Here is a 27,455-nt window from a genome sequence, read left to right as displayed (position 1 = left end):
ATTATTTGTAGCCTTTCTGCCTGTCTTTCATTATTCTTGTTAGCTGATTGACAATTAATGCAAAGCTATAAGCATGATTTACCACTCATGCATACTCATACTCATTCATACTCAGCCTGAAGGAAAATATATACTGCTTAGATTAATATTTTCAATATGTTGCGTCTATGATATAATCAAGCTGGAGTTAATCAGACATCTTTAAGATTTAACGTTACACACTGAATTGTAATGATCATGTTTTCAGTTCATGACACCCTATTCATTTCTTCTTAAAGGTCTGCCTTATTCCTAAATCAGCTCATGGTACCAACCCAGCAAGTGCTCAGATGGCAGGGATGAAGATCCAGCCAATAGAAGTGGATAAAAATGGAAGCATTGATGTGAGCCATCTGAAAGCAATGGTTAGTTTGCTGCTCTTTGTCCAAATACATTCCTCTATTATAAATTATGAACATTTAGAAAAAACGAGAGAGAAAAATTGTCCTTTAAAAGGTTTTTATGACACATACTTTTTTTTGGCTATTTTTGAAATATTCTTTGTTTGAGAATCAATGCTGCAGATGTGTCTGTTTTTGTGGCTATTTACTATTTCCCTCCTTTTATTAACACAAAACTGAATATTAGTGAGAATTGCATAAATGGTTATGAAAAATTTTGGGTACCAGATAGAGTATTTACTCTGTGGAGAGAAGTTTGATAATCTTCAGTGGCGTTTCCCAACCTTGGCAACTTTAAGACTTGTGGACTTCAGCTGTCAGAATTCCCCAGCCAGTGATGGGAGATGAAGTTCACTCATCTTAAAGTTGCCAAGATTGAGAAACATTGAGTTAAAGGAGGGGGATGGAACCTTTGCTAGGAGTTGCTGCTTGATGGAGTTGCTAAGACCAAATTAAATGTACCAGATCTGACTTGATAGGCCTTTTATGCCAAACTGATAGAGACAGATTTTATTTTTCTTAAAATTCGGTAATGTTGCATGTGAGGAGTTGAGAAGGAAGAATCTTGTTTTTTAATCACTCAGATATGTCACAGTGTTATCATTTTTTCCTTTCTTCTTGCAGGTAGATAAGCACAAAGAAAACCTAGCGGCTATCATGATCACATATCCATCCACTAATGGTGTCTTTGAAGAACAGATCAGCGATGTATGTGATCTGATTCACAAGCATGGAGGCCAAGTTTATTTAGATGGAGCAAATATGAATGCTCAGGTGAGAAATAGAAATAGACAAAGGCAAATCCTTTTAGTTCATGGTTTTTTTAAAAATACTGGAAAAAGGTCGAGGCATATCCAAATGTTTGACTTAGAAATGGACAACATTATGAGGCTCTGATGCATGGGATTTTGATAGTGGCAGCATCGTGATTTACAAGTATGACTGATTTCTCATATTCAGTAATTCTGTAGCCCTGAATATCTGAAATCTTGGATCATTCTCATACTAATTATTCATAATTTTGACATGAAAATTTTTATAGAAAGGCAGAAAAGAAAGTCATCCATATGGGAAAAGTGTAATATTTGGACCTTTACAGTTTCAAAAAACGATGAGTCAGGAGAGACATAATGAGACATTGCAGTGTGGAGAAAGCAGTGAGTCAGCTCCCCATCTTTAATCATTCGGTTCCACTGAAAAATGAGATAACAAGATAACATGTGACAGAAACACAGGAAAATATTTCACAGTGTATGTCATTTGGCTACCAGAAGAGGCTTTTGATTGGGAGAATGTAGCTATTAGGAACCACTTATTCCAAAATCAGAGCAGTCCACAAAGTAAAGTTACTTTACTTCATAAAGTAAAAAAGAAAAAAAATCTTGTGAGACCAGCCAGAGAGGAAGAGTAGGCTCACAGCATTCAACAACCCAGCAGGACTAACTGAAGGGTATTGTTAAAAAGCTGAAAATGGAAACCACTATGGTACAACTATTGCACCCATTTTTATTTTTATTTTTTGTCAAAAAGAAAAAGAAATCCATATAGCAGCCACCAATGGTGCAAATTTTGTTATCCTGCAGATATTTCATTATCTATGTAACACTGTCAGTGCTAGAGCCCCATTCCTTTCTAGCCCTGATGATGCTAGCTAGCTGGATAAATGAAATGTCTGCAAGAAAACAACCAAACTCAGAGAACACCAAGGGCCCCACAGTTCAACCGAGCTACAAATATTCTCTTCTATTGGTGCACTCAAAGTTCTCCACATTTTCAAAATGGGGGGAGTTTTAAGTGCACCATCATGGTTGCCGTCTTGACTTTTTGGCTCACAACTGGCAGATGCCCCTGCAGGCCAGATTATGTAGTTCCCCACCATGCTCTAAATCTTTTAACATCTAGATTTTGGATTGGGAACATTTTTCTTTTCTTTCCCTGACAGGTTGGCCTGTGCCGTCCTGGAGACTACGGGTCAGATGTTTCTCACTTAAATCTTCACAAAACATTTTGCATTCCTCATGGTGGAGGAGGACCTGGCATGGGACCGATTGGAGTGTTAGTGTCTATTTCTTCTGATAAGAGCATGTATTTTTATTGGGGTTTTTTTCCATGTAGTTTAAGATGGATGGTTTCAACTCCAAAATCCTCAGCTAGTAAGGAGTTGAAGTCCATCCATCTTTAAATGGATTGAGAAACACTGGTAGACAGAAATGCAGGAAGCTGGATGCTGCCAAAGCGATTTTCTTTCCATTTTGTTTTGGAGGTTCAGAATGAAATGTACTTAAGCAGACCTTAATGTACTTAAGCAGACCTTTGATTCTGGCTAATTAAAACATCGTGCTATGTCTGTTGGTGTTACAGTAGGAGGGAAGCTGGATGTTCAAGTTCTTTTCTTGCTGCCCTTTTAGGAAGATGCACCTGGCTCCTTTCCTGCCCAGCCACCCTGTCATTGCGTCACCACACGATGCAGATTCAAGCCCATTAGGCACCATCAGTGCTGCCCCTTGGGGATCCAGTGCCATCTTGCCTATTTCCTGGGTTTATATCAAGGTACTTCCATAATTTCTGCTTGTTTCTTCCGTACTAGTAGATTCTCACACTGATGATAACAGACATCTGCAGGAAAGTCAAGACCTGCATGGCTGTATGAGAAGAGCTTCTTGTATTCAGAAGTAATTGTGTAATCCAGTTGCATGAGGGGGCTTTCAAACCCTCCTTCCCATTGCAATCCCCCCACATAACAGTTGATTCACAAAGTGAGCATTCGAAAAAGAATCAGAGGTGCTACAATGATTTGTAGCCCACATCTCAGCTCTCAGTGAGGTACATGAGCTCACAGCAACATTCATAGTGTTCCCTCCTATTTTTCCCAATAAGAATAAACCCATTAGATAAGCTGAGCCGAGATGGAATGACTGGTCCAAAGTCATCCAGTGAGCTTCCAAGCTGGAGAGTTGACTTGAACCTTGTTCTCCTATTCCAAGGCCAACACTTTAACCATCATATTACAATGGCAGATGGTTTTAAGTCCCATCACAGACAATCCCAGTTAAAGGGATTAAATAGCAAGTGCTGAAAGAGTAAACAGCATTCTACCAGATCCAGCAACGTGAGACATTGCTACAAGAAACTTCCCTATTCTTTCAAAATAGATAGAAATAACTACAAATAATAACAGCAATAAGGGTGAATCAGATTTGGCAGCATGATTTATGCCCAGTCTGTCAAACCAAGTTACTAGGGATAAAGACAGCCTCACTTTAAAAATGTTCAGGTTTAAAAAAATTAATTTCTTGGATGAGATCTCCAAGGAAGTACTAATTTATATGCTATCCACTCCTGAATGGTACTGGCTGATTTATCGATGAGTTTGTGTAAGCCACCAAAACCATTCACACTGTGATGGCATCTAAGCTTATAAACTAATCACTGAATAAATATTGATAGAATGCATTAACATGGAAAGTTTAATCGCCTGTATCAGGAATATGGCTTTGTTTTTCCCATTTTCATTCATGTTTGCTCTTTAGATGATGGGAGGCAAAGGCCTAAAACATGCCTCTGAGATTGCAATACTGAATGCTAACTACATGGCAAAGCGACTAGAAAACCACTACAAAATCCTCTTCAGAGGCTCCAAAGGCAAGTATCATCAATGGGAATACTTTCTGCCCAGCGGTTAGCCATTGTACCAGCATGTTGACATTTAGCAAAAATGAAGGAAACAAACTGAGGGAAGCTTAGTTCGAACAGCTTTTATCGAAATCCAGAATAAGCTGCCCTTATCCTCTTAAATAGGAAGCCTTGTTCAAATCTCCAGCAGTTGCTTGTCTGCTCAGCAAGAAGACCCCTCCGTAACCCACTGAAATGAGGAGCTGCCCTCTTCCTGACCCTTATTATTCTTAAAAAAAAAATTCACGTGTCTAAATCTTTACTCCAAAACAGGTTATGTAGCTCATGAATTTATTTTGGATACTCGGCCTTTTAAGAAAACTGCAAATATTGAAGCTGTGGATGTTGCTAAGCGGCTTCAGGATTATGGTGAGATTTTTTTTTTCTTCTTCCTTTCCTAACCCCTTCATTTTGAATGCTACATATTTCACAACAGGGCAGCGATATGATTTTTAATGCTGCTGCAGTGTGACTACAGAAAGAAAAAGCTGCTGATGGCTTTTCTTCGGATCAAGAGGAAAGTATTTATTTTTTTTATTTTTTATTTTTATTCCATTTATATCCCGCCCTTCTCCGAAGACTCAGGGCGGCTTACAAGCTTAGCAGTAGCCTTCATTCTATGTATATGCCTGCTTATTAGGGCTTTCACACACACCCCAAGCGGCATTATTACAAAGTCAGCTTATTGCCCCCAACAATCTGGGTCCTCATTTTACCTACCTCGGAAGGATGGAAGGCTGAGTCAACCTTGAGCCTGGTGGGACGCGAACCTGCACTAATTGCAGGCAGCTGGTGTTACTTAAGGAGGCATTAGCCCACTGCTCCACCAAGGCTCTTTTGTAGAGCCCACTGCTCCACCAAGGCTCATTTGTAGAGGACATACAAATGGCTTTAAGCAAAATACAGAAATGCATATATTTATTTCATATTGTCTTCAGGCTCAAGGTTGACTCAGCCTTCCGTCCTTCCGAGGTAGGTAAAATGAGGACCCAGATTGTTGGGGGCAATAAGCTGACTTTGTAATAATGCTGCTGGGGGGGGCAAAAGCCCTAATAAGCAGGCATATACATAGAATGAAGGCTATTGCTAAGCACATTGATTTGTGCTTTAAATTGTAAGCCGCCCTGAGTCTTCGGAGAAGGGCGGGATATAAATGGGATTAAAATAAATAAATAAATAAATAAATAAATAAAGCAGATTAGAACAGAGATTGATCTAGAAGAGATAGATGATTGAGATGTTTTCTGACTATTGAGGTTCATTACTTTAAACATCAGGTGAACAATTAGAATTCATGTTTCCTAGGATTCCACGCTCCAACAATGTCCTGGCCAGTAGCAGGAACCCTCATGATAGAACCAACCGAGTCTGAAGACAAAGCAGAGCTAGACAGGTTTTGTGATGCTATGATCAGTATTCGACAAGAAATAGCTGATATAGAAGAAGGAAGGATGGATGCTAGAGTTAACCCCTTAAAGGTAAATTCAGGAGGGTTTTATTTTTGTGAGACTTCGACCGGGTGCTCCTTGTTCACACTAAACAATGGGTGAGGGCTCTTTTTACTTTGAGGGTTCTAAACTACATTTCTTTGATTTAGATGGCCCCACACACCTTGACCTGCCTGGCTGTGCCCAACTGGGATCGCCCATACTCTAGAGAAGTGGCTGCTTTTCCACTAGTAAGTAATGGGTTACCGTTTCACAATTATATTTTGAGCAATTTTATTAGAAGTGTTCTGGTCAGTTTTACAAGCCAACAATATGTTCCATCAGATGTGCCGAAAAACCTCTAATGGGTGTTTGAAAACCAGACAAGAACCCATGCTCACCTTACTGCATTCAGTTTAGTTTGGGGCTGCCATAGAGGAAGAGAATTTTTTCTGTCTTGCAGATGTCCATCATGATCACAGTTAGCACTACATGCACTAGACTAGAAGACACTGGCATGAAAAAATGCCGATACCTTTCTTGCATTGAATATAGCAGATACATGTACGTGGGAGAGCTTTCTAGGCCAGAAACCAGCAGAGCATAATACAGATTTAACAAAAAAGTATAATGTAGCTTATTTTTTGTTTGAGGCCAATCTACTGTGCTCAGACTGCTAGCATCCCTGTTCTGAAGTGATGCTCCTATACATACTGGAAAAATGAAATATTTACTTGAGTATTCTTGTGTGTGCTTAAAGAGAAATATAAAAGTAATTCTGTAAATTTTCAGCAATTTTTTCTCTCAAAAAACTAGCCCTCCTAGCAATGACTTTTCACCAACTGCTTTGGAAATGGCGAGTTCAAAAGCAATGTGTTGCATTGAAGAGAGCAGGTATTCGATGAAAAGAACTGTTTCCACCACAAGAAGTGAAATAAAGAACTAACCTGTTTTGTTTTGATCTGGCTTTGGTTTAGTTCCTACAAGAATAAGATAAAATCTTTGTATCAACAAGAAAATGGTGTCCAAAGCAAAACAAGGAACATCTATGGAGATTCTCAGTCATCCAGGTCATGGTTGTCCCAAAAGTGCTTTTCAAAAGGCAACCAGTCTTTGTTTTTTCCTTCTCATCCAAGAAGCTTCTTCAATTCTCAATTGAACCTGACCTGAAGAAGCTTCTTGGATGTGAAGCAAAACATCTTCAAGGAAAAAGATGTTTTTTTGGATAATTGGAATATGGAAGTGGGAAACCTGCAGTTGGCTCATCAGTCCCATCACTTCCACCCTCCAATACTTCTGAAAGAGCCCAAACTGGTAATACTGAAATTCGGCAGCAAAATGGTTGTTTCACTAGTGCAGTTTGAGATCATTTATGGTGGGCTATAAAAGTGCAAATTGGAGGTTTCCCTGTAGAGGTTTCTCACTTTCATTTCCATCCTTATTTTGGAGGACCAACCCCCCCCCCCAAATGTGCTGCTGAGTTTCACTGGCAGAATGTTTGGATGCTGGGGTGAAGCACAGAATGCAGGTTACCTAATTTGTCTTTAATGAGTAAAACAACTTCATATATCTCAAACTCCTGGTCTGGTCATTGAAAGACTTCCAAAAATTTGCTTTGGAGAAAAGAAAAAGAATCCATGTAGGATCTTTCCAAATCGTGTAGGGCTTACAATCAATACCTTGCCTTGAAAGCTTTCCTTGATGTATTTTACCCCCTATGGTATACCCTTTTTTAATATACATAAGCACATTGTAATTACTAATTTTTGTAGTTTAGATGTTGTACTGTATAGCTTTTCTAAATATTCCTTCCTCTTCCTTAGCCATTTGTGAAACCTGAAAGTAAGTTTTGGCCTACAATTGCCAGAATTGATGACATCTATGGGGACCAGCATCTGATCTGTACCTGCCCACCAATGGAGGTCTATGAATCCCCTTTTGCTGAGCAGAAGAGAGCATCATCTTAGAACCAGCTTCCTTACCCCCCACCCCCACCCCCTTTTCAGATCACTGGGCTTAATTTTTCTTGCTGTATTTGCAGCACTGTGAAGACAGGCGAAATCTTCAGCCCAGTTAGCACATTTTATATACAATGTATATTTTTGAAAACTCCACGCTGTTAATTAAATTTCTGTGCAGCTATTTGTAAATACTTTTATTAAGCGGCAATTGATTTGATACAGTGCCTCAGTTCCCATGTCAATCCATGCTGAAGTGGCCTTGATTAAGCCCCTCTTTTCTATCAGGGCTGCTTTTCTGTGATTTAATAATAAGCATTGAACTGTATGAACAAAAGCAATACACTGTTTAAACAGTCATGACTATGCACCTGCTCATCCAAATGCTGTGATACAGATTAACCCCATTTTTTTAAGGACATAGTTTTATAATGTATTTCCCTTGGTTTTGAGCTGAGGTAGAATGGAGTTACTATTCATTTTGTATGAATGAAGTCATGGACAACCATTAACAGTTTGATACGGTCGAAAGCAGGTGGCTTTGTAAAAAAAAATGTACCACACTCTGTTAGATTATGGCAGTGCATCTTTGTTGTTTATAATTATGTGACCTAGAACTGATATTTTTTAAATTTTCTCTTGTTAACGTGCCAATTAAAACTAGTTGACTTCAGTTTTTGAAGCTTGATTTCAATCCGACTAGCAAAATACAGGTCACTTTCTTCAGAATATGGACATTAATGTGAGCCAAGTAGGCATGAGACACTTTCTCAGCAGCATTTGTGATCTCACACACCCCCACCCTAAGTGAGGCACTTTGAGAGGCTTTGCTAGGGCTCTAATGATTACACTTGCGAGAACAAAAGGTTGCCTGCAGGATTGCTAGCATTAAGATTTCTAATACATTTTGTTCTAATACAGATATTTAAAGGGCACATGGTTTGGCAAATGAGAAAGCCCTGTTCCCTTTTAGGTTAATCTTTGCTGAATATTACTTAATCAGTCAGCCATTTTCTGTAAAACTGACTTAACACATTCAGTGCAAGAACTGTAGCCTATAGCATAGCTAATTTCCAATTTCTTGGTCACAGTTCTGTAGACTGACTTAAGGCATAATCAACAAAAACCACAAATACACACGTACACATGCGGGTCAGACACACTTCTCAGAATATGACCTCCTATAAACCTTGGTGTAATGTGGTCTGATATGGGACTGTTGGAAAACAGTGCTATCACAGTAGTTATGAGTTCAATCAATTACAATATGCTACAGCAATTAAATGCAAGTGCAACAATCTGAATTTATTATTTGAAATTAAAGGATGAGAGTACATCCTTTACAGCACACATCAAAAACACATAACTTTTAAAAGCTATCTCACATTGAACAAAGAGATGCCCACAACTGTCAAAAGAGAAATCCAATTTGAAGACATTGATGGCAAGCTGACCACTATGAAAACTGCTTCAAGAACTGCTTAAAAAGAACCACAAAACACCCCATTTAGTGTGGGGCTTACCACCTCTGGTTTCAGAGAAGCTTGCTGGAATAGGAAATGAATAATAAAGTGCTTCCTACATATGATAATCCAAGCAACAAATTATTTATGGGGGAAAAGTCTTCATTTAATGCTCCAGTAGACCCTGAGGTTGTAATTTTACAGCAAATGAACTTGGGATAAACTCCTGGTGATTCAATAGGAATTACTCTGTAAGAGAGCCAACTATTACAATGTATCAGAGAAATGATCAACTTTTTATTAGCAGTACCATTTGGTTATTTTTTTAGCTAACTTTAGCACCGGATAGCTAGCTTAGCAAATATATTTTATTTTTTTATCCCGCCTTTATTTTTAAAAATAACTCAAGGGGACAAACACTTTCTCCTCTTATTTTCGCCACAACCCTGTGAGACTGGCCTGGTCACCCAACTGGCTTTCATGCCTAAAGTGGGACTAAAATTCAGTTTTCAGGTTCCTAAATCACTAGACCACAGGTCTGCAACCCGCGGCTCCGGAGCCGCATGCGGCTCTTTCAGCCGTCTCCTGCAGCTCCATCCTCTGCCATGTGCAGTCCAAAAAAAAAAAAAGTGGGACTAAAAAACTTCAACCAATCAATTCAAATATGCAGGGTAGGTGCATATCTCGCCTTGGCTCCACTCTTCAGTCAAACCCTGTTCTGCACATGTGGCTCTTTCACTGTTTCAGGTTCCTGACCCCTGCACTAGACCAAAGAAGCTCTGTATATTCTGAAGTGGACATGGGGAGGTCTTGCATAAGCCAAAAAGAAGTTGTGTTTTTTTATGCTTAGTGTGGTGCACAAAGCTAGTTGCTCACTGTGCCTCCTAGGCCATGACTTATGACAGGGAGCAGAAAAAGGCAACTGCCCTCCCCCCAAAATTATTTTATTTCAGCATTCTTAAAATTCTGAAATGTTCATGAAAATCCCAACATTTAATTCACCCAAAGGTTCACTAATTTCCAGCCACTCAAAGTAAGTTATCAAAATTCCAGAAAATTTGGCAGTTTTTAATTTTGTGATAGGAGGCAGGGTAATATTTGGGCCATTGTGCAAAATTGTTGATTCTTGGTTTATAGTTTGTGAGCCAAAATACTATAGCTTGTTCAAAAAGTCATTAATTAGCATGATGCCAGAAGTTGGCCACTGAATATTTTCATCTCCTACCTAAGTATTAAAATTAACTGTTGTCTGGTCTATGCATAATGCTAACTTACAGTTTTAATATATGTACAGGGCATAAGTTCATGTATAAGCCATGCTAATATGTGACTTGGGTTTCAATCAGCTTGTGATTAATATTAACTATCTTTACAAAATAAGCAAAGATTCTTGATCAAACTCTGCAACTGGTTTTCTAAATAAAAGTTGGATTATTGATTCTCCCAATTTTATTCATCACTGAGGTTAAAATGGCATTAGAAATGGGGATCGGCATTCAATATAGCCAGACTAGAGGTTTCTGAGGCATGAAAAGATAGTTAACGCTTTATCTAGGCTGAAGATATACTCACTACCATGACTGAAAGCCCAAAAGAAGCTTTTAATCTCACAGCTGTCTCATCACTCTGGAGACTGCTATTGCAGAAAAGCTAAAACCATTTATGAAAAGCTAAAACCATTTATGAAATTTTGCTTCCTTATCTTGCTTTAGCTGCAAATTCATAAACTCTTTGACTAAAAAGGCCATTGGCTGACATAGCCAACTCAATATTTGTGTATCTGAGGGAGAAACAGGAAAGTACTGCTTTTAATTTTTATCTAACTAGATATCTTTTACTATCACAGCTGAAAAAATTTGGTTCATTCAATCTGTGGATAATTCAAATAAGTCATGTTTAATTATAGTTTTGTTATCCTGACTGATTAAGTATAATATAAACCAACCTGAGTTGAGATACTGTCCTAGTTCATCCATAATGATTTCTGTTTTACTTAGTGTTACATGTAAAGTAGGTCACTATGGCTTTAACCTGTTAAGTTAAACATTCCAACATTCTTATATGTGAATTCAACACTCTTTTTTTAAACTATCCTATTTTAATTTTAATTTCTTCCTGCTAAAGGAAAAAGATTGGAATGTAAACTGAAACCAGTTAAATAATCTAATCCAATGTTCAGTACCATACCTAAACCAGACTTGAAATCAAAAAGCTTCCGTCTCAATTTATAATACAGGGATAACACCAGCTTCCCAATTCAAGCAATGTTCAAACAACTGTATATATTAAAATAGTATGTAAGTACTCAAACGTATCTGTTCTGATAGCAGCATTTACTTTCTATAATCAAAAGCTGATATGAAATGAAAGTCTTATAAAAATGCATTTTAAAATATATAACTCTGCAAGGCAAATGCCCAACGGACCAATGTAAATTTCAGGTTTACTAATTCCATTTATTAAAATTTCAAATGGAATTTTATGTAATATATAAAACATTATTTTAGGAAATTACTTGCTATCATGTCATGGGTGTAAAATGCAAACAATCAACACCTTATGAATCATAAAATATTTAATAAGTATATTCAGGGGTGGGGAATATACTGTATATAAAATTTCAGATCACAATAAGAAGCAATTTGAGCTCTCCAAGCTTGCACTGCTTTCAATGCTGTATAAGATGTATTGCCACTAATACAAGACCTACTAAAAGCAAACAATTTTACCTATTACAAAAGTGGCTTGTTTTATATGAAATAGTTTTTACACAATTAGAGTGTCTTGAACACCCTCTTTAAGTGCAAAAAACACAAATCACTTTACATCAACAGCAACAATGCATTCATATTCTCAGTCCTTAGTAGTCAACTTGCAGAAGATACGAGAGCACAATAACGCTCACAAAAATAGACTAAAAGCTTGTTGTTGCAAAAGGAGTAAGAAAGACAGCGGGAGAGAAAATACAATAAAGAATTATGCACACCACAGCATTTGATGTTCTCAATAAAATTGGCTTCTTACGTGCTGTTTTCTTGTTGCAAAATCAAATTGCATGGACCAGGCAAAACTAATGTTCAGAAGATAGTGTGTAGCTAAACTTCATTGGATGTGTTGCTAAACTTCCCCCAATTTATTTTCTCCGAGGTAGTTACAAAAACAACTGAAGACCTGCTACTACTGTGGCCAGAGCCAAGAAAGCATTTATTCCTGCATACAAACTAATGGTCATCTGTTCAAAACTACCTTTGTGGAAAGGAAGCTGAGAATTTGAAGTTCTTACTACACGACAGATTGCTAAATGGGAAAGAGGGTTGAATTAGCGGCTTCACAATGTGATAGTAAATATGAATTCCCTCAAGCTGGCTGGTCCACTGTTTTCCTAGATGTTTTGTTCTTTTAGTTTATTCAGTCATTTGGAGAAGAAGGTTACAAATACATATCATCGACCTTTGCTATAACCAGGGAAGAACTGGTCAAGTAGTGTCTGCAATATCTTGTTGGGAACCATGATGTAGCCCTTTCCAAGGTCATGTCGGCAAGCAGGACAGGTGAAGACTTCAGCTCTGAAAGAGCGCTGTAAACAGCTCTAAAGTCATGGGAAACATACAAATGTTAAAATCCAAGTCACAAGATAGATACATTACTTAGAGATTAAGCAATATGCAGATGAAAAATATTCTGTGATTGAAACAGTTCTGGGCAGGCTGTGTCTAGACCCAGAATGTGGGTTTGGTCAGCCAGGCAGAGTGGGAAAAATGGAAGGTCAAAGAGTCAACTGTGTGCAATATGTGGTAAAGGAAAGGGCAGTGAAGAAGATTGGGCAAGACTGGGCCAGGTGGATTTGCTGCACTCGAATTTAAGAATGGCAAGGAAATGGTGACAGATCTAAGGGAAGGTAACTTAAGGAACAGAAAGGGTGAGTAAACCAGACACACAATGAAAGAGGAGGGGAAAAAGAAAGACTAGGTGTACCAGCTCTGCCCACTATTCCTATAAAAGCTCACCAGAATTATCTTGCCTGAAACCTGGAATAACCATGGTTTCCCATGTTTTACTCAGCAAGACCAACAGCCTACCCAGGACAGCTGGACCAAACTCCCAAGTTACAATGTATCTGAATTTACCATGAAGCAATTATACTGTCATACTTCCTGCAAAGAGATACCCCAACATTATTATACTGCTATAATATCAGAAGTTATAATTCCAAATTTGAAGAGATATATATTTATAATTTACATAATTAGGAGTGCCAATGCAAACTATCTTATGCCCACTTCATATGTTGGCATGCAATTCCCAGCCTTCTTCATTAAGGGGAGTTGAAATCCCACATTTGCAGGGCAAAGGTCCTCTTTCCAGTAGATTAGTATTAAAGTAGATGCTGAATCAGTTACAAGTGGGTTAGGCTAGACCTGACAAGAGATTGTTTTGTGCTTTTACCATCCACTCTCTATTTCATAGTGTATGAAAAGGAGAAACAAGCCTTCCTGTCCAGCAGTTCTGAACAAATTATGGCGTCTACTAATATAAACAGGACAATAAGGCAGAATGTGACAGATAGTCTTTAACTTACAACAGTTCATTCAGTGACTATCAGTTACAACAGCACTGAAAAAAGTGACTTATGACCACTGTAACATCCCCATGGTCACATGATCAAAATTCAGGCACTTGGCAACTAACTCAGATTTATGACGGTTGCAGTGTCCTGGGGTCACTGGTCAACTTTTGTAACCTTTTGACAAGCAAAGTCAATGGAGAAACTAGATTCACTTAACAACCATGTAACTAACTTAACAACTGCAGCAATTCACTTAACAAATGTGGCTAGAAAGGTTGTAAAATGGGACAAAACAAACTTAACAAATGTCTTGCTTATCAACAGAAATTTTGGGATCAATTGTGGTTGTAAGTTTGCCTCACTCTTGTTTTCTCTCTAACCTCTGCACATTCTGAATGGACCCCTATCTCTCTGGGGAAAGGCGAAGGAAATTCAGTCCACCAGCACATATCCTCCATTAGTGAACAGATATAATTTCAAACAATTAAGACCAAGACACAAGAGAAAACTATAATTTTAACCAGTGTTTACAATCTGATACCCTACAAATATGTTGGACTACAAGTTTCTATGCTTAACGCTTTCCAAGCATTTACCTATAGATTATGTTTTTGCTCTTTTTCTTTGGCTTGTTTTCTTCTGCATATGATCTGTTTCTCAATTTATTATTCTAGCTTTTACAGTGTAAGTTGCCCTAAATTATTCGGTATTGGATGGTGCTTTAAAATAAACAAATAGCTGAACCCAATGTTCATACCCACCCTATGAATCAACATGAATTGTAAAAATAATGTAAGGTGAATAATCTTCTGGAAATTACAGAGATGATGGATATGCATCTTGTAGAGGCTCAAAAGAACTTTATACTCTCAGGAATATAATAATTCAGCACAAATTTTGACACAAGATTACACACAAATGTTAATATCAGAGAATTAATTAATCTCAATTCAGGAATTGAAAGCATTTAACATATTGAAGTTAACACCATCTTCAAAACTATGTAGAAAGTATATATTCTGTTTTCATTAAAACAGTCAAAATATGATTTCATAAGTGTAATTATAATCTAAAATCATGCCTGAATTATTTTGTTTTGGGAACTATATAAAAACATTGAAGACTTACCAAAAAACCTGAAACTGTTATTTTTAACACTTAAAAATTACTCAGTTCATTACAGCATAAGGTCTGATGAAACTGTCTTGTCCAAAAGAATCTTACATTACAATACAATGTTAGATTGTACTGTGCCACAAGATTCTTCATTGTTTTGTTTACTGCAATAGGCTAGCACAGCTACACTATGAAACTTATTGAAATAAACCAGGTCACAGATATATCTGATCAATATATGCATAATCTTACTGTTTGAACTAAGTAAGAATGTTCATTAACTTGAGGTAACTACTGACCTACTGTATATGCTTGCTGTTAACAGCAGTACAGAATTTTCTTTCTCCTTTAAAATCTTAGTTTATTTGCTTTTAAAAGTTATAGTAGAACTATGTGAAAATGATCCATGAGACACTTACTTTACAGACATTGTGCAGGCACTCTGTGGTCACTGGCTGATAAACCAGCTCCTGGCAGCAAACGCACATAAACGATTGTTCCAGTTTCTTCAAAAAATTCTAGGACAGGATAATGGAAAAATAATTAAGTCAAATGCTGAAGTGCTCGCAACCTCTTCATAAAATATTGTTTCTATATCAACCCAGACTTCTTTTTGGGCCTGGAGTACAGTATTTGAAATACACTTTCTATTTTAATAAATATACTACATATTAGCCAAATTGTGTTTTCACTCTCTGCAGGTCCTCATGCATTCTGGATGGTGGGGAACTTTCTAAAAAGTTGCAGGGAGAACAAGGTCCTTGTTCCAGTGAAAATCCACTGGCATAACTTTAAAAGGAAACAGTACAGAACCTTGGTTAAAATAAAAAACATACTGGTCCTTCTTTAAGAAATTTGAGAACTTCATCCCAAAGTTTCTGGTTTGGAGAGTCTTCCTGTATCAACCATTGTTGTTGTTGTGTTAGCTGAAAAGCTTCTCCCTTCCCTCCATCACTCATCCTCATTGTTTTGGCTGTATTTGTAGGTTGCTTTATATTGTCTGGAAAAAAAATATTACCAAACCACAATTATAAATTTACACTGACTCCTTCAACTACATATCCTGCAGGAACAGACTTATTGATTAAATTTACCAGAAAATGTAAAATAACAGCAAAACAATCTTAAATTAAAAACTTCCTCCAAAACATACATCCTCTGTTGTATATTATATTCTGAAAATATATCCAGCTTACTTCTTCTAAGGACAACTGAATATTTGCAAAGGTAGTTCTAACACAACTAGTGGTCAGAGAGAAAGTGTTGTTTTTCTTTTAAAGATACTTTCACAGAAAAAATAATTTCCTTTTTTTATGAGGGATAAATTTCAAGTAACTCACTGCAAGTAAACAGTATGATAATTGATATAAATCTTAAATATTGAAAATAAACTCATTCTTAAAATGTGTCAGTTCGTGTAATTACTGTACCAGGAAGCCCTACCACAGGGCTTTTCAACCAGTGGTACGGGTACCACCTGTGGTACATTGGCACCTGGCAGGTGGTACGCAACCATCCTAGAAAAGTGGTAGTGGGGGAGAGGAATGAGCTGAACCGGTGGTAGCACCGCACAAGCCTGGGTGAGAGATGGCTGGAGCTGCAGGGCTGTCAGGGCTCAGCAGAAGTGCCAGGATCAGCGCTTCTTCGGGGCTGTCAGGGCTCAGCGGAAGCACCAGGATCAGCGCCAGGATCCGGCTGGAGCTCAACACTGATCTTGGTGCTTCTGAGTCCAGAAGAAGCGCCGATCAGCTGGAATGTTGCAGCATCTCCAGGGTCTTGTGATTTACATTCAGATGCTTGGCAACTGATTCATACTTATGACAGTCACAGTGTCCAGGGTCATGTGAAGTGACCAAAACCTGCTGCAACCACTCGGCAGACGGGGGAAAATAAAAACCAAACACCCCCCACCCCCGCTGCCAATCCTCAATAGAAATGCTCACAACAATGAAAACCTCAGACAGGAGGAAGAACGCCGCCGGGTAGGCAGGCAGGTGTCTTGCTGAGCTGTAGCTTTGGGGGCGCTTGTTTCAGTGCCATTGTAACTTCGAACAGCCACTAAGCGAACTGTTGTAAGTCCAGGACTACCGTGTTTTCCGGCGTATAAGACGACCCGGCGTATAAGACGACCCCCTACTTTTAAGAAGTTTTTCAAGGTTTTTTGTCTTATACGCCGGAAAATACTTACATGCCCTGCCCTCCCTGTCCGTCGCAGAGGAGGCGAAGGCCCGACTGGCCCCGCCGGCCCTCCCGCTGCTCCCACGCTTCTGCCAGCCCCTGAGGCGCAGCGTTTCCTGGGCGGCAGGCAGCACTGGAGGGCAGCCGCCACCCCGCCACGGCCGGCGCCCCTCCTGCTTCCCCCCCCAGGCCTTGAACTTCTCCCATTCGGCGCAGGGCGGGGCAGCTCCGCCCGCAGCCTCTTTTTCATGTGCCACTTCCCTCTCACCGTTGGCCGAGGCGCGCTCGGCCCGGGCTCCCGGTCCCTCTTCCCGGCCGGCTTCCCGTCCTGCCCCTCATGGAGCTGGACTGGGCGTGCAGCCTCTCGGTGTGGCTGCTTTTCCTGGGCAGCCTGGCGGTGCGGCTCCTGTGCTCGGACCTGTTGCTGAGCCGGCGGTTGCTGCTGCACGTGGAGCTGCTGGCCGTCCTGCAGGCGCTGGGCCGTCCTGCCGCTGCCCGAAGGGAGGGCCTCACGCCCGCCGCTCACCTGTCACCAGCACCGCTCTCCCCCCTGCGGGGATGTGCTTCCGCCGGGCGGTGCTGGCCGAGACGAGCCAGCAGGCAGCCGCCGTGAGCGCGGCGCTGAGGGGCAGCGTCAGGACGGCTGCACCTCGTGGGCCGGCAGAAGCGCGGAAGCAGCAGGAGGGCCGGCGGGGCCAGTCGGGCCTTCACCTCCTCTGCGATGGACAAGAGCCGACGGGCAGCGCCGCCTTCGCGTGGGGAGAGCCGCCTGACGCTCTCGCCCAGCCGTGTCCAGGAGCCGCGCCGGAGATAGCTCGGTTGCGCGGAGCGGCCCGGCTTTGCAAGAACGGGGACGCTCGACTGATTTGTTTTTTTTCCCGGCGCATAAGACGACCCGGCATATAAGACGACCCCCCAACTTTTGAGAAGATTTTCATGGGTTAAAAAGTCGTCTTATACGCCAGAAAATACGGTACCTGTACTTCATCACTTTTTTCCTTTTTTGGAGGGGGGGTCATCAAGTTTTTGACACATTGCAAGGCGACTGGTGGTACTCAGCCGTTGCCATATCCTAAAAGTGGTACAATGGGTGAAAAGGTTGAAAAGCCCTGCCCTAGCATCTCTGGGAATTTTAAGGTTTGTAGAAGAAAAATCATACAGGGAATTGCAAACAGTCCAGTGAAGAATGATTATGCTCCACGGAGTACCTTAAAACAGGGGTCCCCAACCCTTCTGTAGCCCAGTGCTGCGGAAGTAGTGGGTGGGTGAGAACCCTGCAAGCTACAAGCAAACGTTTTTTTCCAGTGTTAAGACAGCATTGTCCTTATCTCAAAAGAAGATGTATTTATTGACCTTTTTCTAGCCAAATTATACCTCTGAAATTGAAGTAATAAATTTAGCCCTTCTTAGAATAGCATGATCTCTAATTTCTTATCTTTTTCATTTACCAGAATTTGATGCAATCTCACTTTTGGCTGAAACTTGATCCCTAATCATTCTATTTTCATTTAAAACCATTATTTATAAAGGGTTTAATTCTCTTCCATCTCTTTGAAGTTCAGAATGCTGAACATTTAGCATATCAACATGGCCATCTAAGTTTCTTGTCAGCAAACCTTGTACCAAAACAGACCAAGATTCCAAAATAAAGGTTGAAAACAAATATATCTGAGCAACGATATATTTATAACTGCCAGAAATAGTAATGCTAAACTGGAAGGATATTATGGGTGCATTTTAGAATATGAATACCTTAAGATTCTCAATACTGTACATTAAGTACATGAATTATTTTGAAATGAGATTGATCTCTATAGAGAGAGGCTTCATAATTTGACTTCCTTTTTTGGTATTCACCTATTTCTCTCTTTTTTTGTATATATTTTATTGATATTTTTAACATAACATCATTCAGTAATTTGTAAACAGTATGTTGTCTGGGTAACGTTTATAAAACAATCTTTAACAATTGATTTCTATAATCTATATTCTATATGTTAATTTCATTTGATTTCCCCTTTCCCCAAAGTATCTTTCTTTGCAAAACATTAGGTTAAGACAATTCTCATTATTTTGATTAACAATTAAGTATATAATTTTTCCAAAAATTCTATTAGTCATTTTAGTTGCCTTATCGTAAATCCTGTTACCGGGCTTATTTCAGCTTATTTCTCCCCCCAAATTCTAAATATTCTTACTAGTGACAATTTTTCAACAATTAACTACATTTACATTGGTGGATTTAATTCTATTTTTTCCATATAAGCCCTCTCATACTTTAATATTTCTTAATCAATAAGTAAAAAAGTAGAAAGAGAAAAGAGGAGACAAAAAAGAGGAAAAAAAGAAGAAAAAAGAAAAAAGAAAAAAAAGACAAAAGCACTGAGATACAAAAAATAACATACAACTTAAAATATGTATCCCTCCTAATTTAATGTTTATTCCCTCAATTTCTTATTCTTTTTTACCATAGCTGAGAGTGTGTTTAATCTATTTAAACTTTAAGCATTCCATTCAGTAGAACTAATCATCTAATCCTTTCTCTCATTCAAAACACATTTTTTGTTTTTCTTATAGTCACATTTAAATAACTAAAATGTGCTTTGTTTAAATCATTTCAACTTTTTTTTTACAGAAAGGAAAAAGAAAAAAAAACATATTGTATTAATTTTAAAAAAACCCATCCCTCTAAGAGTAATATATTTCAGTTTTTCCATTTCTTTAGCCATATTCAAACAAATGTTTCTTTTTTAAGTATTCTCTCCGATAAGTCCCATCATCTATTTTCTTGATTTCCATTTTAATCTTTTTTCTCTGGCCACTGCCTTTCTTAATCAGTGTGTTTTGCTGCATCATTCATTTCCCTGTAAAGTATTTTTTCTCATTCTTTTCCTTATCTTCAAAGTTGCTTGGACGTGTTGAAATATTTCCCATTTGAATTAAATCATGATTTTTTATTTTATACGGTTCCATCTTTAAGTCTCTATCCTCAGAATTATGTCCAGTCATTTCTACTGTATTTTCTTGGGAAATTTCTTGAAGTGAAATTAAGTTGGAGATAAGTTGATTTATATTCTCAAAGGTTGTTCTGTATTTCTTTGTAGTTTAAAATCATTGTCCTTTGAAATTGTTGCCACTTATCATATGTTTCTTTTGTAAAGTATTCATTGCTTCAGATTTGTTACTCACACTTTGTTTACACAGCTGCATTTTCTAAGAACTTTGAGGGTCAGAGAAAAAAAATCCTCACCCACCAGTAGGTGTCAGCGTTTGCTCATTTTTCAGGTCTTTCTAGTCATTTTTCTCTCTCTAAAGGGTAAGTTTTGCCGCTTCTGGTAACCAAAAGGAGGGAGTAAAATCCCCCTCCTTTCCCCCCCCCCCCGGGAGATCTCTTATTCTTGGGACTTTCTTCTTCAGCAAAATAGGCAGCACAGAGAAAATCAATATTCTTACTCAAGCACGCTGTTTAAAATCCGCTTAAAGCTTATGGACTTCCGTTGTTTTCAGCTATGACTGGACAATGGAGTTAGCCAGCCTTTTCTTCTGGTGATTTCTGGGAGGCTTCTCCTGGACCGTTCAGGGAGACCGCCGTCTCTCCTAAGTCCCTGGGATTTCCTTCCTTCATTCCACCCCTTCAGGGTGGGTTCTGGCCCCTTAGGGTCCCCAACAAAAAGAAATTTCAGCCGAAGGGTTTGGCATTCCGAATCTTCATACTGCCCACTGGAAATCAGGAACCGGAAGCTCACCTATTTCTTATTGACCTCCCTTCTGTCTTGTCAATGTCCTCCAAAACTTTCAAATGCCAAGTATCAATCCCAATGTTTCATTTTTTTCCCTTGCATCTTCCCTTCCCTCTCCAAGCTTCTAATATATCACAGAAAAATCTTAAGTTCCCTCATCCTTTGTTGATCTACATACTAATGGCCAATAGTAACCTATAACCAACAGCTTTTAGAAAGTCCCCAAAATTGCATTGTCAAATTCTGTCAGAAAAGACAGAAAAATAAAGGATAATTTCTTGGTCTAACATTTTTGGTAATAAACGACAAACATTTTGAAGCGATCTAAACACATGGCCCTGTGGCAGGCCTTTGGCAAGAATGACAGACATCCCTTTTCCTCATTTTCCTTGTTCCTATCTGGATTTGTTTTCTTCTGTTCCTTTGTTATGATTTTTTTAAAATGGTTACTAGTTTTAACAATTTGTAAACTGCCCACAGTTGCTGGAAATTGGGTGACATATAAATTTAATACATTTATTATTAGATATGTAAGCCTTCACTTAGTTTTAACACTCAAAAATTATGCTGAAAAAATTTCAGCTTAAAGAACTCTATTTATTGTATTTCCAATAACTTAAAATCAACTTTACAAAAACATCATCCCCGCACACAAAAATTCAAAAGCCCTCATTTATACAAACCTTAGTGCTATGGGTCCTTGGATGAAATGGAATATCATTTCTTGAGAAAGTGATTGAAACTTAAGGTAAGTCTAATGGCTAAGATATATTGATGAGAGTGCATACCTAGCATGATATTTCTGTCAATGCCCTGTCCACTGGCTTACATAAAGACTCCTAAATGTCTTCTCTCTGAAGGTACTCATTCAGCCCTGCAGTTCACCAGCTAGTTGGGAATGAAGAAGTGATGGAACAATAGATAAAATATAGGCGGAAGATGACTCAGAAGAGATCCAACTGAATACAAGAAAGAATCAATGTGAAAACACTAATTTCTGACAGACCTGTTAGATATTTAAGAGGTCCCAGAGATATTATGTTTCAATATGGATTGAAATACCTTCTCTATCTGATAACTGATGGATTTAAGTAGCCAGACATACCGTCATTAATTGGTCTTTTCTGATTTCCATTGCTCTGTTCCATTGGTTCCTGTTTCACAGGCTGCTTTTTTACTTTATCTTTCTTTTCTTTATTTGCCATTGCTTCCCAATAGCCTTCTGGGTACTACAAAAGAAGAACATCACATCTGAGAAGTATTTTTAGCAATGCTTGCATCAAAACAAGACCATCTGGAATAGCAGAATGTTTGTAAGATCTATTATGTCAAAGACAACTTCAGTGTTTGAAGGGGAGCAAAAAATAAATCTATTGAGTTAACTAATTCACAAAATGCCATTATTCCCTTGTGGCCCAAGGTGAATCCTGAGTCTTCATTTCTAACTGTGACAAATAGATTGGCTGAAATTCCTTTGAAAAGGAATCAAAGTCTGTTTCCATTTTTCTATATTTTATCAATTGATCTAGGAATCCAAATGTTAACAAATGATTTAAGTTCTAGGTTTATCTACTTCAACACATTTTATATTGGGAATGATTCATGTTTGAAGGATAGTAAGTCACAACTGAGTCTCCGGGTTTTCTGAAGAACTAAGGAGGCATAATCAACAGTTTCAAAGTCATTTATTGCTAGGGATGGCAGTTAAGGTTAATATTTATATACTTTATATACAGTTAAGGAGCAGAAAGTTCTTGATGTAAACTGTTTGTTTCCATCTAAAAACCATCCCAAAATATGAAAAAGGGTCCTCAACTATACAAGCAAGATTCAGCCATTTGGTTACTGAATTTCAATCATTATTTAAAAATAATGGGGCCAGAACACAGAACTAGTCCATGTGTAGCCTATACATTGTCACCTTCTCATCTCCATGAAATAAAGTATGGACTTCTGAGCATTATACAGAAAATATGATCCAAGTCATCTGACATCTTTAAAATAAATCTGAAGACAAGAGAGCTTCAGCTGAGTATTGACAATCTTATCTGTTTTAGTAAAAGATAAAAACGATGGCAACTTTAAGTTCTCACCTGTAAACTCAAGCCCAGTTTCTTTGACCGTTCAATTCCCTCTGTAGTCCAAGGTGCAGGTTCAGCATCATCTCTTCTCAGAAGATAGCGCCAAACTAAAAATCCACATTTTCCAATTTCTGGCCAATATTTCACCACCTGAATTATAAAGTTGCTTTTATATGCATCTTCTATAGACTAGCTGCTTAGATCAACTTTAAGAAATCATTCAAACGTTTGTATCTAAAGTGTTTAATCTAAGAAAGTCAAATAAATGTTGACTGTACAAAAAATTTTTTTTTAAAAAATCCAGCACATGTAAAATGATTGTCATAGGAAGGACAAAACAAAAGACAGCAGAAATAAGTTTATTTAAAGTAACACACTATAGCATGAATGAATTTATTGATCTGTGATTTTTTCTCTTTGCTTAGCTGTGCATTCAAGGCGGCTAACAAAATTAAAATGCAGGATGCAAAATAGAAAATTAAAGTATGAAATAATCAAGTATTAAAAACCTGGAACTGCATCATGAATGTTCTTCTAAGGCATAGAGAGTAAGAGCCATTAAAGAGTGCATTCCAAAATATGAACGTGGTACAGAAGAGCTTCTGAGTCTGGGGGCACACACAAAAAGGCTTCTTCTGCAGACAATAATGTCTGTACAGGCTTGTTAAAGAAAAGGCAAGGAAGTCAGGTCCTAAGCTGTGTGTTATAGTTTTATTATTTATTATTAAATTTATACGTAAGCCCACCCATTCTAATATTTAATAACAGCACCATATTATTCCCATATCTTATATTAGTTAGCAGCCCAAATGCCACATTTTGTGCCAACTAAAACTTACAGGTGCTTTTTAAGGATAAATCATGGTGACCCAAAAATGGCTAAAAATGATTTGAAATCATCCAGATAGCCTGCCAGTGCAGTGCAATGAGCTCTTTATCACAGCTGCAATATTGATCAATGAGATCTTCTATTTTGTGGAGAAGAGAGGGATGCAATACTGTGTTTCCTCGAAAATAAGAAATGGTCTTATACTTTTTTGCCTCCAAAATGTCTTGCCCATTTACCTCAGGACTGCCACAGCCAGGCCTCCCACACCCCGACACCTGTCATGTCGCTGCCCGACTTCCTCTCTGGCTGCTTGCGGCAGGATGCCATGTGCCGCATCGTGCCAGTGGCACCACTTGCAGCAAGACACCATGTGGCGCATTGCGCCAGTGTCACTGCTCGTGGCAGGAGGTGATGTGGGGTCCTGCCACGAGCGGTGGCACTGGTGTGATGTGCCATGTGGCCTTTTGCCGTGAGTGGCCACCAGCAACCAGAAGTGAGTGAGCAGCTACGCAGGCTCCTGCTGGACAGGGCTGCTGCTGCCGCCACCTCAAGGCACATGCCAGGGCATGGAAGGCTTGGCTACGGGGCCTGAGGTAAGCAGGTGCGGGGCACATGGGGCAGCTCCACCCCCCACCCTAGCTTGATTTTTACCCATGCGTCTCGCCATACCTCGTACAACCAGATGGTGGGATGGAGCAGGCGGGGTCTTAACTAGGGGGATAGGGCTTATATTAGGCGCAGACATAAAAATCAAACTAGGGCTTATTTTCAGGATAGGTCTTACTTTCAGGTAAACATGGTATATCCACAACAGGCTAAATTTCAACATCCAAGTACCCAAGAGTCAACCAACAAGTCTGGATTTCATTTGTTCATCTGTATTTAGTCCATTATCAAACTTCAGCATTTGTCAAGGGAACCAACTATTTCCTTCAGGGCAAACAGTAGTAGAACTGGTGTTATTAGCATATTGATAGCATCCCACTCCAAAGTTTCAAGTAGATACTGAAAAGCATGAGGAACAAGATGGAGTTTCATGGAATGCCATAGATATGTTAGTGTGAAACAGAAGTGCCTCAGCAAAAGATCTGAAACGACCGTAAAACAGATAGCCTAGAGAAATTAGCAGGGTCACACATCCTATACATTTTCCAGCATAGGTAATCCACCAAGCCAGTTTTAGTCCTGTATTTAAATAAAAAGTTAAAATTAAAACATAATAAAGAGTGATAAGGTATTTGCCTGGAACCAATATCCACAATTTGCTCAGGAAAACTCTCTAGAATAAATATGTCTCTAGAAAGACATAATGTACAGCTGTAGGTTAAAGATCCCAGAAAAGTAACTGAGACATATTTTCCTAATCTCCTTCCTGGCAAAGATCATAGGAAATGCTAGACACTTGTCATATAAAATCAGATCTAAATCTCAACTTGAAGTGGATTCTGGATCTTTTTCATCCAAGCACATCTCTCTACATATACATTAGTTCTAGGAAAGAAACTTATGCTATCTGAAAAGCAACTTACATACAAAGGCAAGTTGAGGTATTGATCTCAATTTATCTATCTTGCTTCTGATCATCTGCACTGTGTTGGAATGGACTTCCTAAGCAATGGGTATTGTAAAGAAAGAACTTAATATTGACTTACACAATAAGTAACCTTTGATAACCAGACTGTTTCTCTAAAAAGTATATATCCCACATTTTCTAAGAAAGGCATTTTTACTGTTAGTGGCAATTATTATTATTAGTTTTGCAAATTAAGAGAAATAAGAGACAGCTGAAGAAGTTTAGAGGGCTTTTTAACATAAATTCATCAATAAGATGCCAGCAGCTGAAAAGTCTATTTCTTATGCTATAAACAAAAATCCAGTTGTTGTTTTTTAAATGCACATTATTGAATTACTGAATATATATTAAACTTATTATCAATTCTTTCTCTCCCTCCATCACCTCAGATACATTGTGCAAAAGCTGAAATAATAGACAACCAATACAATAGTATAATAAATTAAATACGGTACTGGTTTTAACTGAGCATATTTTCTAGAGTGTTGTATTCAAAGCTGCATGAACAGAAAGCTGTGTGCACAAAGGGCTTTCTTTAAAGTCTCTATGACAGATCAGAAGGTCACTGAATGCTTGAAATGTGTCATTAGTAACATTCAGAAATCACAAAAAAATTATACACAAACACCTTTTCTGCTTTGGAAATAATTTTCAGAGGGGGTATATAGATCAATATGTTTTGCAGTACAAAAAAGTACTTTGTTAATAATATTTTCCAAGACAAATATGGAAAAACAATACTTGCCTTGTATATGCCATCATATCTATTGCCTTCCTCTGGAGCATATTTGCTGATCCTTCGACCTTTTGAACTGCGAACAACTCTAACTGGTTTTCCAGCTCTCCAATTTTTAGACTCAGCTCCATTTTTGTCATCCAATGAAGCATCACAATTTAGAGCCAGGGCCCTAAAAAATATTTTTTTAAAGTTTTTCAACATGACAGAGTATTAAAGTATCAGCGCATCAGTCAGGATAATCATCATATGCCAAACTATTGCAATTTGATACTCCAAAGTCATCAGAGCATACAGCAGGCAGGTGAGCCTAAAATCACCACTGAGTCAACTACAGTTTGTTCCCATAGAAACAGTTTGCCCATCTCAAGCTTGAACGATCAGATCTTCCTTTCCTTCCTTCACAAAAATGTAGAGAGCTGCATTCAGACACTCAAAACAGAGGCAGGCATTCCACAATTGGAAGGGGTCCTAAGTTTATTCAGCCACTAAAACTAAACATTAAAGCTTTCCATACCCTCTGAAATCGGTTCTGCTTTATTCTCTCACCAACAAGGTAGTGATAAGCAGAAATATTGTTTTTCCTCTGTGTGAAAAGCTGCGGTCCACCTTTGCCTAGCATTCAGGGCACCTCTAAGATGCCTTAGCAACCTAGAAGGGACAACAGATTTAAGATGGCTACCTTTTTGGAAGTGGACAGTTTCTCCTTAAAAATGAATGCTTGCTCCTTAAAAAATAAATAGGAAAACATTTTTAAAAGGCACCTGTTCATGTGTGTTAGAGTTTGATCAAATGAATGTTCCCCAATTCTTTTATTGCCAGAAAGATCTCTTCCACCACTCCCAGTGTAAGTAAATTCATCACCTCGGTCCTATATAAGAAGATAAATTATCCTTTAAAATGTCAAATTATGATTGCGGATATTCTGAAATATACAAGTAGAAAATGAAAATGAGTCCCATGCAATAACAGCTCTGCATATATAACTACCGTATACCAACACTTTGTGTGGTGTTGCCACAGATATTTCGGGAGGTGTGATATGAGTGGTCATGTTCATGTGTGTTTGCGTACAAATGTGTCTATCTAAAAACACAAAAACATTAACTTCAATAGGCAACCTTTTAGGACAAATTTACAAGCCATCCTACATGGGCTGCAAGAGGGAAACAGAATACTAATAACTTGATGACATTCTCATTCTGAGCAAAAATGGAAGGATTTTTCAACCCAAATCTTCCCATTCCATGCTCTCCTATTATATCTGTTCTATATATGAATTACTGGCAAAGAGTTGGACCTAACAACAGATTTCTACATGCCAAGATATTGGGAATGCCTCTCACAGGTAAAGCCTCTTATCCTCAAACTTCAGTGGTACTAAAAGACCTGCAAACATTTCCAAGAATATCATTAACTCAGGTGAGGGCACCGACAAATAGAAAGCACCTTTCCTCACTATACTCTAAAAAATAGTTAATATGTCTGCAAAGTGCCTGAACATTTTGTTGGTTGTGCTTGATCTATTTTAGCATATTTACATATTATCTGTTTAAAATAAATTAGTTCAATATCTCTTAGCAATTTGCATTAACAACATCTACTATTCTTTTTTTTGTGTGCATCTGTAGGTATCTGGCTTTTTCTTTTATTACGATTGTTGTTGAAGTTGTAC

The 27,455-nt window shown here is 38.4% G+C and overlaps 2 protein-coding genes across 7 annotated transcripts in view; one reads left to right on the top strand and one right to left on the bottom strand.

The window, feature by feature from the left end:
• Nucleotides 1–8,636, top strand: part of GLDC (glycine decarboxylase) — a 42,972-nt gene extending 34,336 nt beyond the window's left edge. The window contains exons 17-25 of the mRNA XM_081320853.1: nucleotides 279–404; nucleotides 1,065–1,214; nucleotides 2,383–2,495; nucleotides 2,849–2,990; nucleotides 3,971–4,082; nucleotides 4,386–4,481; nucleotides 5,418–5,590; nucleotides 5,710–5,790; nucleotides 7,363–8,636. Of these exons, the coding sequence (XP_081176979.1) occupies nucleotides 279–404; nucleotides 1,065–1,214; nucleotides 2,383–2,495; nucleotides 2,849–2,990; nucleotides 3,971–4,082; nucleotides 4,386–4,481; nucleotides 5,418–5,590; nucleotides 5,710–5,790; nucleotides 7,363–7,506 (1,137 nt within the window). The 3' untranslated portion in view covers nucleotides 7,507–8,636. The remainder of the gene's footprint in view (nucleotides 1–278; nucleotides 405–1,064; nucleotides 1,215–2,382; nucleotides 2,496–2,848; nucleotides 2,991–3,970; nucleotides 4,083–4,385; nucleotides 4,482–5,417; nucleotides 5,591–5,709; nucleotides 5,791–7,362) is intronic.
• Nucleotides 8,637–12,138: 3,502 nt separating this feature from the next.
• The window catches only part of UHRF2 (ubiquitin like with PHD and ring finger domains 2), a 65,923-nt gene continuing 50,606 nt past the window's right edge, over nucleotides 12,139–27,455 (bottom strand). Inside the window, exons 10-19 of one of the 6 annotated variants that reach the window (XM_081320854.1) lie at nucleotides 26,545–26,651; nucleotides 25,786–25,952; nucleotides 25,001–25,075; nucleotides 24,478–24,559; nucleotides 23,152–23,293; nucleotides 22,655–22,792; nucleotides 21,667–21,790; nucleotides 15,480–15,643; nucleotides 15,063–15,161; nucleotides 12,139–12,549 (exon numbers count right to left, since the gene is read on the bottom strand). In XM_081320854.1, coding sequence (XP_081176980.1) covers nucleotides 12,403–12,549; nucleotides 15,063–15,161; nucleotides 15,480–15,643; nucleotides 21,667–21,790; nucleotides 22,655–22,792; nucleotides 23,152–23,293; nucleotides 24,478–24,559; nucleotides 25,001–25,075; nucleotides 25,786–25,952; nucleotides 26,545–26,651 — 1,245 coding nt within the window. In that variant the 3' untranslated portion in view covers nucleotides 12,139–12,402. Of the gene's footprint in view, nucleotides 12,550–15,062; nucleotides 15,162–15,479; nucleotides 15,644–17,798; nucleotides 17,894–21,349; nucleotides 21,450–21,666; nucleotides 21,791–22,654; nucleotides 22,793–23,151; nucleotides 23,294–24,308; nucleotides 24,560–25,000; nucleotides 25,076–25,785; nucleotides 25,953–26,544; nucleotides 26,652–27,455 lie in introns of those variants that run through there. The other 5 variants (XR_014025555.1, XR_014025556.1, XM_081320855.1 and 2 more) reach the window with 5 other exon arrangements.

The sequence above is a fragment of the Vipera berus genome (genome assembly GCF_964194415.1).
Source record: "Vipera berus genome assembly, chromosome: 2".
Lineage (NCBI taxonomy): Eukaryota > Metazoa > Chordata > Lepidosauria > Squamata > Viperidae > Vipera > Vipera berus.
Note: the sequence above shows the minus strand (reverse complement) of the source record. Positions and strands in the feature narration are given on the sequence as shown.